This window comes from Oncorhynchus masou, chromosome 25, assembly GCF_036934945.1.
Source record: "Oncorhynchus masou masou isolate Uvic2021 chromosome 25, UVic_Omas_1.1, whole genome shotgun sequence".
Classification (NCBI taxonomy): Eukaryota; Metazoa; Chordata; class Actinopteri; order Salmoniformes; family Salmonidae; genus Oncorhynchus; species Oncorhynchus masou.
This window is the reverse complement of record NC_088236.1, coordinates 23,231,287-23,248,261: the sequence shown is the minus strand read 5'-3', so window position 1 is coordinate 23,248,261 and position 16,975 is coordinate 23,231,287. Positions and strand designations below refer to the sequence as shown.

The window sequence follows — 16,975 nt, the reverse complement described above, 5'->3', positions numbered from 1 at the left end:
ATTTTATGGGGATACAGAAATAAAGTTTTTTTCCCAGAAACATTTTGTTACAGTTCTGACAATCCTGCAAATATTGTAGCTAGAATTTCTGATATGAGGTCGCAGTTTTATTTCACGACCGCCAGAGGGATTCAATGTTTTTCTGATAATTACGAAGGGGCGAGTGTCCGTTCATTATAACAGTTCGGGCAGCAACTTGTCTGCCATTTTTGACCTTTGAATGTATGTCATTTCCAAGCATAGACTTATTTATACATAATTAGTTACAAAAAAATAAGTAATATATAAATGAGAAATACAATTATTTAATACGTGTTAGTAGACATCAATCCACAAAACGATGTCAAGTATCCTGTTTCTCGTCGGACACGTAAAATAATGGAACCCATTTAGCCACGTAGAAGCAGAACGAAGAGGCGTCTGAAAAAGGTTGGCTTTATAAACATTTTCTGTGCATTTCAACTATTGTCATGTCAAAAATAAATATTTGGGTTATTTATTAAACCTTTTAATAATTTCACAACCTGCATTGGTTTATACATTTACAGAACTTCGTGAACTGGTGTGATATCGGGGTGTAGAACAATAATAGTCCCGTGTAAGCTATGTATGTGGCTGGTTAGATGGCTGTCTTTGCTTGATATGTTGAGACCGCGAACTAACAAGCTTGTTACTAACATTTTTAAAGGCCAGCCATCTTCATAACAGACACGTTGTGTATTACATGTCTTAACCAACTTGCCATATGATGCATGTTTAGTTGGCTAACTAGCTAACCACCCAGCTAAAGTTACCTTGTGTCGAGGCTGCTGCTGTCATTGCAGTTGGCTAGTTAGCAATAGTGTTAGCTGGCTTCCTACAAGTTGGGAAATAAGCAAGGCAATGAATGTGTAGTAAAGCTGTCGAATAGCTATCTGTTTTTATACAAGACTGATTAGCCTTGTAGCTATTTGATTGCAATTTGCAAAGGCATAGTTAGTCAATGAATTTCGCTAGCTATATTTTATGTAACGTTAACTAAATCCACTTAGCTTGTTAGCTAGACAGCTTTAGCCATTGCTTAGTGGAGCTGTTCTTCCAGAACACCTTCTCCCAGTTGGTCAGAACATTTTTACCAAATCTATTGAAAATAAAGACCTTTATTAAATTTTAGTGATTGGTTGTTCGCGAAGGAACGGCTCATTTTTTTTTTGGTGAACCGTATGTGAAAGAGCCGTTCATTTGGCTCCCTCATTTGCATACTGTTACTATTGCTTTTTGAGATTATCTGCAGATAATTTATGGCAATTCCTCAGTGCAGAAACGGTATAGTGAGGAGAGAGCCTCATTCTGGTCCAAGCAATTATTTTCCCGTGTGTTACATTTAGTAAAAACATTTTTTTGCAGGCCATCTAATAATTTTATAAAGAAAAAAGCATTGTCAATACAGCTGTGCATTGGGAGCATAAACAGTGTGCGGGCCTTACTGTTCTTCACAAGTTTTCTTTATTAGCCCTGCACCTACGTTTTTAAGGATGTGCATATGACCAACACCTTTTCATCCCATCATTTAGTCATATAAAAATGTATTTTAACTGACATTTCACTTACATAATGGTAGTCAACATTTTAGGCTTTAAATTAGAGATTCACAATTTGTTCATGGTTTTATGTCAATTTCTAAGCATTACTGAAGAGGTGTTTAGGAGCCAAATTAACAGCACTTTTAGGTGAACTGAGCCAAAGATTCCAGCTCACAGAAAAGACTCAGAATGCCCACCCCTAATACATTTTCAATGGTATTAATAAATAATGCAGGCCACACTTCTTTTTATTTGTCTACGTCCGCACTACACCATCATTGTGGAAAATCCTGTCAGATTACGGCAAGTTTGCATTTATATTACTCTGTCATTGATCAGACTGAATACTTTATAATTGCCATTCTAACTAAACCTTAATGTTATACATTTTCAGGTGAGACCATTTTTTTGGGGTGTCCTTGGATGCTTGAATTGCATTGCATTCAAGCTTTTACTCTGAACGAACGGGATGAAAAGGTTTTGAAAGGATCATAGCGACACCCTATGACTACCATATCCCTTCCATGGGCTCCAGTGCAACATCATTTTATTCTGTATGTGAATGGAAAACCACAACTCAGTCATTGCTGAGATGGAGACAACCAATGTAGAAATCCATCAACTAGACCTGATACCACAGTCCAAAGATGGTGGTGCTGATTCTGTGGTGAGTGACGCTCAGCTACTGAAGAAAGGAGGGCTGGACAAGCCGACAGCATCAGGGGATGTTCTTAATGGTGAGTTCTTGCCCTACTAAATGCCCTAGCCTTCCCCTCAAGTGATTTGATTTGCTTTGTATTTTAATGTAGTAATTCTAGGCAAGCTGTCAGACTCTGAGCTACTGCTGACTGATTTAATAATTCCATCCTCTCATCAAACAATGGAGTGTGTTCTTCTTCAACCAGTTAATTGTAAGAGAAAAATTTATTTAAAATGAGCCCTAAACTAACTTAAAGGATAGCAAAGCATAACTGAATGTTTGTATTTTTTTCACATGACATAATTGTGAAAATATTGTTATTGTTGTGGGGAATCTGCATTAATAGGAACTCCTTATATGTAGGGAATTCCTCTGTCTTCCGCCAGTATCTTTCCAAGCTGTGCATGACATGCTTGTGTGCGACCGGCCAGAGAAAAGGTCATTACTCGGCCACCTCAGGGTATCGCTCTTTGTACTTATGTGTGCAATTGCAGAATTGTCTGGACACAGCTCTGAGCCTTGCCTCATAACTGACCCACATGCCACTGACTTCATAGTCACCTCAACTGCACTAAGGCATATTAGCATGCCGTTGTTATTCCTACACATCTCGCCTTCAATAAAAATGACAAAATGTATAGTATCAAACTGTTATTCTGGCTTGACAAAGCTTGATTGACCGGTCACCTGTGAAAGCCACAATAGACTTTAAGTAATTCAAAAGAGCCTTGCCTCCTAGTCCTTTTTTAAAAACCTCAAGTATATCACAATCCACCCTCATTGTGTTGTGAAATGCAAAACTGGATGGATGTATGCCGGAAACTAAAGACTTTACTGCCCCCCCCCCCCTCCCTCGTTGCAGGTTTTGTTAAGGCAGAGGTGGTGCCAAATGGAGAACGAGTGGCAGAGGGCCCGCGGCCAGGCGCAGGAGGGGCCGGCCGTATAAATGGCCCCCTGCCGCCTCCGTCGCCCCCTGCTGCCCAGGGCACCAGCCCACCTGTCAGCCCTCAGTCCAAAGAGCCATCCCAAGGTGTGGCCGCTATCCCACCACCCATGATAGAGAAGTCTGAGGGAGCTAGTGCTGAGGGCCCTGCTCACAAGGGTGACGCATTGCAGTCACTCAGACTGAGTATGCCTATGCAGGAGACTGAATTGTGTAAGCATACTGTAATCTGTACTTGCAGTGAGTGCCACCCCCCCCACCCATGTATTTTAACCACCTATTGCTCTGGGATGTTGCTTCAGAGGCTGACTTATTTAGTTCCCCATCCCATATTTTAATTTCCTTGCCTGTGCTTACTACGCTCCAATTAAGAGAGGGATCCAGTGGATATGTGCTTTAGTGGTTTTAGCCGCTTACTTTGTTCAAACCCGTGGTCATTTAATTTCTTGATTTGGGTCTTGGAGCTTTTGTTGAGAACTTAGTGGTTGTATTTGAACTAATCCTTTACTTGTGTGGTTTGTTGTGAATGTTGTTTTGGATGATGGTCTAGGCTTACAGATACCACGATATGCAAAGTATTTTTTATTCTTTAAGTTTATTCGTTACATAACAGGATACAGCTTGTTTTATCTCCAGCTTTTTGTTGAATGTGAAAGGCTAACCACTCCCACATAGAATGTTTACAGTGTCACATTAACTCTTTTATAGTGTCGGCCTCCTGGGTGGCGCAGTGGTCTAAGGCTGTGCCACCAGAGATTCTGGGTTCGAGCCCAGGCTCTGTCGCACCCGGCCGCGACCGGGAGGCCCATGGGGCGGCGCACAATTGGCCCAGCGTCGTCTGGGCTAGGGAGGGTTTGACCGGTAGGGATATCCTTGTCTCATCACGCACTAGCGACTGTGGTGGGCCGGGCGCAGTGCACACTGACCAGGTCGCCAGGTGTACGGTGTTTCCTCTGACACATTGGTGCGGCTGGCTTCCGGGTTGGATGTGCATTGTGTCAAGAAGCAGTGTGGCTTAGTTGGGTTGTGTTTTGGCGGACGCATGGCTCTCGACCTTCGCCTCTCTCTCTCTCGAGTCCGTTCGGGAGTTGCGGCGATGAGACAAGACTGTAACTACTACCAATTGGATACCACAAAATTGGGGAGAAAAAAGGGTTAAAAAACTATTTTATAGTGTCATTTTCTGTTCCATTCATAGTGCATTCTGCTTTAAATGATGCTACAATCAGGAAGTCCTCATGCTAACTTCTAAGTTGCACTGACTGACTGACAACTCATGGTTGATCATCAGCACACCTGGCCAATTGCAGTCAGAGAATCATCAATCAGGAATATCACCTGCTCTCTGTAAACTCACTAAGCACGCAAGCCAAAAACAATCTGTTTGGATACTATTTTGTGTCAAACTTTACTAACCTGAAAATAAGATCTTGGAGTGGACTGACTAAATGGATTGAGTCTGACTCATATGGCATTGTTAGGACTGGGTTGCATGCAGCTTCACTCCTAACCATGGTGGATGGATAACAATGTCGTACAAGCACTCTCGTTTCAAATTTTAAAATGGCTCTGAACTGTAGGGACGAAGTAGTGTTCGCACACGTAGTTGGGGTTTCCTCCTAAAATGAATTGTTTGCTTGTATGACAATATCCTAGGTATTGTTAACCTATTCTATGTTGTATAGGAGTGTAGTGAGGGCCTTCCATTTCTTATGTTAAACCTGCTCTTCCTGTAGCTGACAAAGAGCCATCACTGGAGATGGAGAATGAGGAGAAGATCCGCTGTGATGCTCGCCGACGGCTGGAGGAGCAGCTCAAACAGTACAGAGTGCAAAGGCACAAGGAGACGGTGAGTGTGTGAACAGCATCAGTCACCAGGCATACATTCATCAGGATAAAGCTGTCAGTTTCAAGCTGCACAGAGTTGAATTTAAAGCAGAAGTGTTCTCCCTATTAATTTTTGCATGGCAGGCCATAATGCCTAGTTTTGTTGCTATCCACCACCTATAAAAATGATCCTCTATTAGTCTCAGTTGAATGGCCTGGTTTTTGAAGTCCTGAATGTTGGGCTGAAGTAGACTACGCCTTCTGCTCATTCTCACGGCATCTCTCTTTCCTCTTCCAGTCCTACCGCTCCACCCCAAAGAGCCGCAGTGGGTTCAGCACTCTGGACCCAGACCTCATGATGCACCCAGAGGTTCTTCCCCGGGCCAGCACCACCTCCATGACCACCGAGTACTCCTTCCTGCGAACCAGCGTCCCTCGGGGCCCTAAGCTGGGCAGCCTGGGCATTCCACCAGCCAAGGAAAGAAAGTCACGATCACCCCGCCCCAGCAAGATCCACTCACTAGCCGATTACAAGACCCTCGAGCCAGCAGGGGGCACTAGTGATGGTGGTGGGGTCAGAACGTCTGAAGACTCCTCCATGGGCTCCCTGGGGTCCAACCTGAGCTCTGTATCCACCCTGTCCGAGGTCAGCATGATGTCAGAGGTTGGCTCCGTGGAGATGACCTCTTTGGAGGCCCTGCTGGGGTCATCAATGTCTCTCCAGGACAACACCTCGGAAATGGATGCCGGCGGCGAGTCAGGTATGGGGTCACGGCCTGGTGGAGATGGGGATGACAGCTCTACCTACAGCAGCGTGTCCATCTCCACCGGGGGCACTGGGATCTATGTCATGCTGGCTGAAGCAGTGGGTAGGCAGAGAGGAGGGAACTACATGGTGGAGGGCAGGGAGATCATTCCGGAGGCCATGGGCAACTTCCCATCACTGCAGGAGGTGCTGCAGGCTGCCAGCGACGAACAGCACCTGCTGGAGCAGGACAGGGAGGGGACCGGGGGACCACGCAGCCGCAGGGACAGCTTCTCCAGCAGGTACACCTGACCAGCACACCGCTCTTCAGTAATAGCACATAGAAACACATAGACTGACTGGTGTAGTACTAGTAAATAACATAAGCACATTGCTGTTGCATACTCAAACTAAATAAACAAGGACGATAGTCAGCTTTTGGACACTGCTATTATATGATGAATCAGCATTACTTTCCAGTAATAATTTACAATTTAATTGGTGGAATTTGCTTCAATGTTCCAGTAGCACACAATTGGACAATTTCTTGTTTCCTGCTCAATTGGTTAATTTCCTGTAGTGTGTCATTGGAGAGCTCCGTGATGGGACATGACGAAATGCTCCAGGTTCTGAAGGAGAAGATGAGACTGGAGGGCCAGCTAGAGTCTCTGTCTTCTGAGGCCAACCAGGTAACTAACTAACACACGGGGTGTGTCTATGATGGCTTATACTCTTAACATAGGATCAGCTAAGGTTATTACCACTTAACTTACCACATGTTGAGACTTACTTACTTTCACTGGAATAGCTTGGCTAACACCCTACAATCCCTCCATGCACAAGCCATTGGGAATACTGGAGATCACTCCCTCACCCTCTTTCCCCGTAACCTCTCCAGGCTCTGAAAGAGAAGACTGAGCTCCAGGCCAAGCTGGCTACAGTCAATGCCCAGCTGCAGGCCCAGGTGGAGCAGTCCCATGCCAGCCAAGAGAAGCAGAGCTCCCTCAACAAGGAAGTGTCCACCCTGCGCCAGAGCTGCTTCCAGCTAGAGAGGGCCATGGTGGAGCTGCAGGGCAACCTGGAGAGCAAGAACGCTGGCCTGGCCTCGCTGGGCAACGACCTGCAGGTGGCTGAGGAGCAATACCAGAGACTCATGGGGAAGGTAGAGGAGATGCAGCAGAATGTGACCTCCAGGGATAACGCTGGTGAGTTGGATGGATGGATAGCCTAGTATGGGCATCATACTTTCACATCAGCATCTCCTCACAGCAATACTAATACAATATTGGGGTATTTATGATTGCAATACATTTGTCAAGTTTTGTGAATTATTTCTTATGGTGGTGGTCTCCTTCAGTTCAGGAGTTGCGTCAGCAGATGGGTGGTCTCCAGACTCAGCTCCAGCAGGTCCAGCTGGAGCGCACCACCCTGCAGAGCAGGTTGAAGACCTCCCAGGCAGAGATCATCTCGCTGCAGCAGGTCCGCCAGTGGTACCAGCAGCAGCTAGCGCTGGCCCAGGAGGCTCGGGTCCGACTCCAGGGCGAAATGGCCAACATGCAGGTAAGGTTGTCTGTCTGTATCTTGCTTCTACTGAGTTGACATGTTACGGAGTTGATGTGTCAGGGAGTTGACTTGTTTTTTCCAGGCTGGGCAGATGACCCAGATTGGTGCCTTGGAGCACCTGAAGCTGGAGAACGTGACTCTGTCCCACCAGCTGACACAAACCCAGCATCGCTCAATCAAAGAGAAGGAGCGCATTGCTGTACAGCTGCAGAGTATTGAGGTCTGTCCCCTTTTAAAATTATGAAAATATGACAGGTTGTGTGATTGGTGTTTATATTGTGTTATGGTTTGTTGATTAATTTTACTGAAAAAAAGTAAAAGATTTACTGACAAAAGAAAAGATGCAGCGTTAGAATTGAGGTTATTAAGCAGTGTGTTCTCTGACCTCTCCCCTCCCTCTGGCCCTAGGCTGACATGATGACCCAGGAAGCTGCCTATCAGCAGATACAAGATGCCAAGAGCATGGTGGAGGACGACCTTCAGCACAAACTGGACGAGTTCGAGGAGGAGCGAGAGCACTTACAGAAGCTGGCTAACACCGCCAGTTCTCTGGAGAGAGAACTAGAGCAGGTAAATAATTAATTGTTCAAATTAAGGTAATTTGCCATTCAGGGGAAGTTGTTTAAAATCAATGAAAGGAAGGGGTTTTACACACATCTACAAAAATATCAGGAGTGAGACAAAAACAAAGTCCAATACGTAGAGAGAAAGTCAATGTCCGCTCACTGTTTTGCTATTTGGGAGCAACAGTTGCCTCATGTAACCACTCTCTGTGTCCTCCACAGATGAAGGTGACCCTATCCCAGAAGGACCTGCAGCTGGAGGCCCTCCAGAAGGAGCATCTGGAGCTGATGAGACAGCTGACAGCCACTCAGGAGAGCCTTCACACCAAAGAGCAGTCCATCAACCAGCTGGAGGCCCGCTACCTCGAGCTGGAGGCTACGCTGGCAGAGCTGCAGACAGAGACCAACGCCAAGGATGAGAACATCCAGTACCTGCAGAATGAGAAGATCGTGCTGGAGGTGGCCCTCCAGGTGGCCAGAGCTGATAAAAGTCAGCTGGACGAGGGGGCGGAGAGGCTGGGGGAGGAGGTGCTGGTGGCCTCAGATGTCCTTGATCAGCTCAGGCAGGAAGTCCAAGTCAAATCCTCACAGGTGAGAAACAAACCACCATGGAGCCAGAGGGTCTAATCCCACTCTTCTATGGCTGTTGAGCAAAATGTTTGCGCTTAAGTAGAAAGTAAACGCCATTTTCTTTTTAGATTGGATCTCTGCAGCAGGATAATGGCACCCTGAAGAAACAAGCTCAGAAATTGAAAGAGCAGTTCATGCAGCAAAAGGTGCTTGTCACTCCCTATGCTGTAACCCTTTGTTTTTGAAGGATTGTGTGTACACATGCACATTCACACACAGGACTCGTCTCTTTACACCTCTTCCCATTTTTCACCCATCAGGTGATGGTGGAGGCATATCGGCGGGATGCCAGCTCCAAGGAGCAGCTCATCAGCGAGCTGAAGTCAACTAAGAAGCGTCTGGTGTCAGAGGTGAAGGGACTAAAGCAGGAGCTGCTGGAGGCCCATGGGGAGAAACAGAAAGCTGAGCTGGAGCAGAGCCGGCTGCAGACGGAAGTGGTTCGGGTCCAGCAGCAAATGAACAGCCTGGAGAACCACCTGCAGTCTGTGCAGACCGAGAGGGATCAGCTGGAGTCTCAGATACAGGTTCATGACCCCGTCCTACACAGGCCTGACATTCTAGTAGCTCTTGGTGTTTCTTTGCATTACGCTCATGACAGTACTTGCATGACATCCCATTGCCTTACCTTGTCTTTCTTTTAAAAATGCAGTACTCTATATTTGATAGGCATTTGATTATAACCATTGTGTGTTTTTGATGTCCCTCCACAGTCCTTGCAGTTTGACCAGAGCCAGCTAGCAGCGGTGACGGAGGAGAATGAGGGCCTGAAGAAACAGGTGGACCTGATGCAGTCTGAAGCCAGGAAGTGAGACACACAACTTTTTTACAGCCAGACAAACTTCTGGAGCTAGCTTTGTTCCCATAGTACTGACCCAAACAGATTTACTATGAATCTGTGTAAATGGCATAAGAAACTCTCTTACTCAGACAGGATAATCAATTTTATTCAGATTGCTTTAGATGTGCACTAATGTGTCTAATTGTTTTATTTTCCTCTCTCAGGGCCATCTCAGAGCAGAAGGTGAGAATGAAGCGGCTGGGGACAGATTTGACCAGCGCGCAGAAGGATATGAAGGCCAAGCACAAGGCCTATGAGAATGCAGTGGGCATCCTGAGTCGCAGGCTCCAAGAGGCCCTAGCCGACAAGGAGACCACCGAGGCAGAGCTGGCCAAACTCAAGGCCCAGGTCTCAGACGGCGGCAACAACCAGGCCCTGCAGGTACATTCAGTACTAACCTCATAATCAGGACCCAGAGTTTTTCCTGATCACATGACAACCAGGAACTAGGGTCCAGAGTTTGTTTCTGGTCAGATCATGTGGTCAGGAAAAACTTGTGGCCATACTAATAACAGATTACAGCACAACCGTAGCCAACTGTGATGTTTGAATGCTGATCTAAACCACCTCCTTGTTCTAGGATAAGATTGAGGCTCTGCAGAGTGAACACCAGGCTGTGAGCCACAGCAAGGCCATGCTAGAGAAGGAGCTTCAGGAGGTCATCTCCCTCACCAGCACTGAGCTGGAAGAGTTACAGGAGAAAGTAATGGAGCTAGAAGATGAGGTGGGACAGTCTGGGCGATGACAACTAAATACACTATCCTGGCATCGAAACCGATTTTGCTACATTTCACCATTGCTTTACATTGTCTAGTTTAATCAGGCTATAAGTACACCACCAGCCCGATGATGTGAGAGACTCTGGCAAATGACAATTAAGAGAAGAGAAGATTACTTTATTGTCCATTGTCCACAAATGTCCAACAGAAATGTGTGTTTTACTATCCCAACCCCTCTTAAAATTACTCGCATCCAATGGTTCTTGTGCTTCCTAGATACCTTGATTGTAAAATCGTCTATCTTGTTTATTCATAGCTGCAGGAGGCGCGATGCTTCAAGAGGAGGATTAGACGACTGGAAGACGCCAACAAGAAATTATCCCTGGAGCTGGAGCATGAGAAAGGGAAGTTGACGGGACTAGGGCAGTCCCATAATGCACTGCGGGAGCATACCAATATTCTAGAGACTGCCCTGGCCAAGAGAGAGGCCGACCTGGTCCAGCTCAACCTCCAGGTGAAAGGCTTCAATCTTACATTCTCAGTTACTTCGATCACTGATCAATTAAATAGCTTTGTGGGTAAAGTAACACCATTTTGAGTCAGTGGTTTCTCTTTTTGATTTAAAAAGCTAACGAACTGATTGTTTTTTTTCTCTTCCTTGCCCTTCTCCACAGGTGCAAGCTGTACTAAAACGCAAAGAGGAGGAAGACCAGCAGATGAAACAGCTGGTCCAGACACTACAGGTCGCCTTGGAGAAAGAAAAAGCCAAAGTCAAGGACCTGAAAGAGCAGGTAAAGACACCGAACCCGACCCAGCCACAACATAGTCATTATCTGTCGTCATTAACACATTGTAACACATTATACACATACAAGCCACTGAAGTGAAGGTGGCAGACTGGCCCAACCACAACATAGTCATTACATTACCACATTGTAGCATACTGTAATGCATTCAATGAAGCCTTTGGAGACTGACTGTAAATATGTGTTATGTCCACTAGGTGGCAGCAGCTAAGGCAGAGGCTGCCCACAACAGGCGGCATTACAGGGCAGCCATGCTGGAGCTGTGTGAGATCAAGAAGGACCTGCAGGCCAAAGAAGAGCTGGTCAAAGCCCTGCACAGCGAGGCACACAAACTACAGTGAGTCTCAATTTGCAGTTTATAGTTAATGAATAAGGCCTGGAATGATGCTGCGGTGTTTAACAGATTAAGAGAAGATTTTGATTAGCCTTATTAGTTGATAGAATCATTGGGGCATGCACGGTCCTTGTATTTTAAGTAATAACCCTGTCTAGCTCCAAGTTATCTTTTAGTTTTTATCTTATGTCTCTCCTTGATTTTAACCCTGTTTCACCTTAACATCCTTTCCTTCCCCCCCATAGGGCTCAGGATGAGAAACACTCTCAGGAGGTGTCCAGGTTCCAGGAGGAGCTATCAGAGGCCCACTCCCAGCTCCAGATCCTCCAGAAACAGCTGGATGAACAGCTTAGCAAGCAGCCCCTCACCAACCAGGAGGTAGCTAGCTATACCACACAACGTTACGCAATAGACACAACCATGGTCCTGTTTAGTAGGGAGGAAATGTTTGAAACTGGGAGGTACTGCCTGAACTTTTGAAATAAGAACGCACATTTTTGTTTTGAAAGGGTGTGCCCTACTGAACACAACCCAGGACCTTGAATAAGGAAGTTGTTTGTTGAAAGAGACATCGGTCACTGACTTGACTATATTCTCCTCCAGGTTGAGGATTTGAAGTGGGAGGTGGAGCAGAGGCAGAGGGAGATCGAGGCCCAGAGACAGCAGCTGGAACTGGTGGAGCAGTGCAGCCAGAGCGAGCTGGACAGCCTGCAGACAGCTCTACAGGTACACACACACAACCAGTGTACTGAGGAGGACAGAGCTGGCTAGCGCCACAGATCTAAGCCACAGAAGCATACTTTACGATCACCTTAACTCTGTCATTGTTCATTGTGTACCTGACTTTGCCTTGCTCTGCATTCTAGAGCATTAAGGTGGAGCTGGAGTCTGTGCAGGAGGAACTGAGCAGCACCAGAAAGGATAAGTTCATGCTGCAGGCCAAGGTGGGGGAGCTGAGGAACAGCATGAAGACTGTTCTGCTGCAGAACCAGCAGCTCAAACTGGACCTCAAACAGAACCGCCTCCGAAAGGTAAGCTACCTGGGACTGAAATGTTGCTACTTGGCCGAAACTGAGTAGGAAGAACAGGGTTAGGTGTGGCGCTGTTTTATTTTTACGTCAGTAGTAATCAGTGAATTCTGCTGAGGGGAGGACCGCTCTTAATAATGGCTGGAATGGAGCGACTGTAATGGCATCAAACCATGTGTTTGATGTATTTGATACCATTCCACCTTTTCTACTCCAGCCATTACCACAAGCCCATCCTCCCCAATTAAGGTTCCACCAACCTCCCTGTGGTAGTAATGTTATTTAAATATTGTTGGTGTGTTAAAGGTGCAATATGCAGAAATCTCTGTGCCATTTACTGGTTGCTAAAATTCTAATAGTTTGCCTAATTTCAGTTTGTGACAAAATAAGCAATGCATAGTGTAGCGAATCATTGTACCATACAAACTGCTGTGAAATATATTTTCAATAACCCAAATTATTGTGTTTGAAGCTGGTGTACAAAACCGAAAGTTATAGACTCAAAACTGAACTGAGACCGGGAAATAGTGCACATAGAACAGATCAACCGCTTCTTAGACTTGCTTTCAAAGGGTCTACCAAAAAGTCACATATTGCAGCTTTAAATGGAGAAAGGGTAGGTAGAACATACAACTCATCCAGCGCCTTCATGGCTTTGAGAAGACGCAGAATATCAAAGTGTAACATGGGTATGTGGGTTGATAAAGGGGTAGGTTAGTATTGTGGAGTAATTACAATGATTTTGATCCATCCTCAGTTTTCTCCTATCACAGTCATTAAACTAACGGTTTATAAAGTCAACATTGTCCTCATGGTGAAATCCCTGAGCGGTTTCCTTCCTCTCCGATAATTGAGTTAGGATGGACTCCTGTATCTTTAGTGACTTGGGTGTATTGATACACCATCCAAAGTGTAATTAATAACTTCACCATGCTCCAAGGGATATTCAGTGTCTGCTTTTTCACATTTTTACCCATCTACCAATGGGTGCCCATCGCAAGTCTTTGTGGTTGAATCTGTGTTTGAAATTCACTGCTCGAATGAGGGACCTTACAGATAATTAATTGTATGTGTGGGGTACAGAGATGAGGTATTCATCCAAAAATCATGTTAAACACTATTGCTGCACACAGAGTGAGTCCATGCAACTTATTTTACTTGTTAAGCAAATGTTTACTCTTTAACTTATTTAGGCTTGCCATAACAAAGGGTTGAATACTTATTAACTCAAGACATTTCAGCTTTTTGTTTTTTTGTTAATTTGTAAACATTTCTAAAAACATAATTCCCCTTCGACATTATGGGGTATTGTGTGTAGGCCAGTGACTCAATTGCATTTGTAGTTCAGGCTATAGCACAGCAACATTTTGAGAAAGCCGAGGGTTTTGAATACTTTCTGAAGACACTCTTATGACAGTATGCTGAGTTTTCTTTTTGTGCTGTATTCCTCATTGAGCAGCAGAGGATGGAGCCATCGAACCCATCAAATCCAGTGACCCCGGTGAAGATCCCAGACTGCCCTGTGCCTGCCTCCCTGCTGGATGAGTTGCTCAAGCCCTCTGCCTCCGTCAACAAGGAGCCCCTCAATAACCTGCACAACTGTCTGCGCCAGCTCAAGTAAGAACTCCCCATCATGTCTTCCTTTAACTTCTGGGAATGGAAAACCTGTTTTATTGGACTTTTGATTATTATTAGTTATTGTACTGCATTGTTGAGGGAGCTAGCACAGAAGCATTTCACTGCACCGTTTATAGCGGTTGTAAACTGAGAATGGATAATATGCTTTTGTAGCTCATGTTACTCAAAATAGCTTGTGTTTTGTGATAACCATAATGAAAGACAAATAATAGGAATGTATGCATGAAATCCTTTACTCTAAAGGTATTTTTCTCACATGTGGATGGTGTATTATAATTATCTATTAGGAATCAAATGCCAGTACACTAAAGTGAATGTTGTGTGTTTCATGCAGGCATGAGATGGACAACCTTCAGAAACAAATGGAGGAGCACACAGTCACCGTGCACGAGTCCATGACGTCATGGACTAACGCAGAGGAGGAATTGACTCGACTGGGGGTGCCGCTGGAGAATGACTCCATAACATCTCCCCCTCTAAACCAGGTGGACCGTAACGGAGGAGCGGAGGAGGAGGCACAGCCATCGTAATGCAGCACTTTCTCAGGCAGACGCACAGAGTGGAGTTTTATCCACAAGGGCACTTTTCTTCTTTTTTTTCTCCATTTCTTATCAATTGCTGCCAACATTTGGCATTATTATCAGCACAGACAGTGGTTGGATAAAGTAATTTATACTTATACCATAGCTTTAATTTTTATTTGGACTTTGTCTATTTTTGTTATGGCTGTCATATTTATTTATTTACAATTCAGGAATGACAATATTGAATCTTAAATGACAGTGACAACTACATTGTTAGAGGATTCCACCAGTCTTTTGTTTTGAAGTCATAGACACCAAGTAAGGCCTATTCTCAAGTATCTTTCAAACAATACAAATTCACCAATACCCCGGTTTAATTATTGTAGCTAGAAGTTTGTTTACACATACCGGTACTTTTGATATACTTTCTCATGCTCCGGTAAGATACGTGAGACCGTTTTTAAAGCCTGCAGAAATGGATAAGCATGCTGTTAGAAGCATACTGTAGTCCCTCTTACTGTTCTTCCATTCCTCTGTGCCTGCGAATGAGAGGAGCCACTCATTCCATAAACTTACGTTGAAATCCAAATCGACCCTTAGTCCCTCAACTTAGACAATCCTGTAAATCTGATTGGATAAGTGTTAACAATATGGCAAAATGTTTACTAGGCCTATAGGAAGGCACGGTGAAGCAATAACCATATTCCCCCTCTGATCTACACAAGTTTCTCAGGTTGTAAGCTAGGGGTTGGTTTGGGATTTAGGGAATCATCTGGCCAAATGCCCCTTTGGCTTTCAAACTGTTTGTGGTGAATCAATACCATTCTCCTTTTTAGTACGCCTCACATTTTTAAATTAAATTGACATCAATCTATTTGGTTTTTAATTGCTTGTTCTTTTTTAAAGCTTGCTATCAACATATCATCATTGCTCTGCAACTTTGTGGAAACTTAATTCTTCTCAACTATGTAAGAAATTCGGAGTTTAACTGGCTGGCTTGGACTGTAGTAATGTGTATGACAAAGCCTTAATGAGGAGTATTTTGTATGCTGTCAAAGGACTAAATGTTATGAATGGACGTATCATTATTTCTGTTGAAAGTGGGTGTGCAGGATGTAATGTAGGTTATGGTGTATGATTAAGCTGCTTGCAGTTCCAAGCCGAATGGTTTAATGTTAAATATTTGGGTAGTCTCAACTGATGTTGCACAATTAAGGAGAGAGAACTTACTGTAACTGACTTTGAGGGAGGGGAAGGTGTAAGAACTATTACACAATGTTACTACTTCTATGAGTGAGATGCACTCAAATGTATTACCTTTTGTTACTATGGTTTCATATTTACAGAATGCCCACCCCACAATTGCTTGTTTAATTCCTTTTGAGGTTGATTTGCTCTCCAGGAAAACTGTTTTATTCTTTGCAGAGGTTAATATAATAGACTTCATTTTCTCTACTTTGTCCTATAATTGAATTACTTTGATCATTATCTGATAGTGTGATGAGCAAAAACATTTGAGGATGATATATGCAACTTGCAAAGCATATTTATTCAAACTGACAACTGTTAAAAGTCCAAAGGTAGACCGCAATGGACATCATAAACTACAGCACATGCAGTTGTAATGTAACTGATGTTTTGTATGCCGTTAGACTCATGTCCAGACAACCTGTATCTTGCCAGTCAAAAGTAAATTGACTATTTTTAACCACACTGTAATAACATGCTTATTACATATCTGCGAAGGGAAAACCTTTAGTCGAAGGGAAAGCTGTGTTCAGTTGACTGGTAATAACTAATGGCGCTCCATACTGTGTTTTTGAAGAAGGGTTTGTAACAATCTGTTCGAACTTAGTTGACTTGGTGAATCCAACATTGACTATTTTCCAAGCTACCTTTCACTGTTATCTATATATTTGAATACATAACCTTGCTTGGTACATGGAGCAGGGATAAATGCGTTATGTACATAAACCTTGCTGTTTTTGCTGTTCAATATGTAAAATGTATATTGGAAGATATTGTATTTCTCATAAAGTTGCACTATTCATCAATTGTCCGTTATTTAATTCCCTAACATTTGATGGATAGGCTGTAGTATTTATAATTGATTAGTCAAATGAATTGATCCCATGCTTAATTTATTTTCGAAACGGTCTATTCCAAAGATGTCTTATATATTTGGAGGTACTTATCGAATTGTTTCTAGGATTTATGTTCTGCTCGGTTTTTTCCAGACTGTCTGGCTAGCATAGTACGCAGTCATAGACTGTTCACAGTAGTCTCAATTTCGATCAGGCATTATGTTAATCAAAACCTGGGTCCTTTCTCAACATAGTTTGAAAGCGTCGCGGTGAGGGCAGGTGGAGAGCAAGGAGGTGTGCATGCTAACGTTCATTTTGTTGTCATTTCAAATACTGCAGAATAATATACATTTCCAAGTCCAAACGTTCCAGTCGTTGCATTAATAAAATATATTAATGCGTTATCCAAGTTGTTTACTAAATATAGCACAGCTAACTAATTGTTGGTTGTAGGGCTAGTTAGCTTGTTCC

At 44.0% G+C, this 16,975-nt stretch overlaps 1 protein-coding gene across 3 annotated transcripts; it reads left to right on the top strand.

The window, feature by feature from the left end:
* The first annotated feature begins 205 nt into the window (after positions 1-205).
* LOC135513929 (golgin subfamily A member 3-like) lies at positions 206-16,470 on the top strand. 3 transcript variants are annotated; one of them, XM_064936966.1, is made up of 24 exons: positions 206-429; positions 1,957-2,299; positions 3,125-3,292; positions 4,942-5,054; positions 5,331-6,079; positions 6,358-6,466; positions 6,676-6,982; positions 7,135-7,337; positions 7,423-7,560; positions 7,749-7,910; positions 8,126-8,494; positions 8,602-8,679; positions 8,794-9,057; positions 9,244-9,338; positions 9,536-9,752; positions 9,952-10,095; positions 10,407-10,604; positions 10,765-10,881; positions 11,094-11,233; positions 11,476-11,608; positions 11,834-11,956; positions 12,097-12,261; positions 13,718-13,875; positions 14,231-16,470. In XM_064936966.1, exons 2-24 carry the CDS (start codon positions 2,125-2,127, stop codon positions 14,424-14,426), a joined length of 4,521 nt encoding a protein of 1,506 aa, XP_064793038.1. In that variant the 5' UTR covers positions 206-429; positions 1,957-2,124; the 3' UTR covers positions 14,427-16,470. The 3 variants fall into 3 exon arrangements, with proteins under 3 accessions (XP_064793038.1, XP_064793037.1, XP_064793039.1); XM_064936965.1 differs by having other exon boundaries at positions 3,125-3,418; XM_064936967.1 differs by lacking the exon at positions 3,125-3,292.
* The last annotated feature ends 505 nt before the right edge of the window (positions 16,471-16,975 follow it).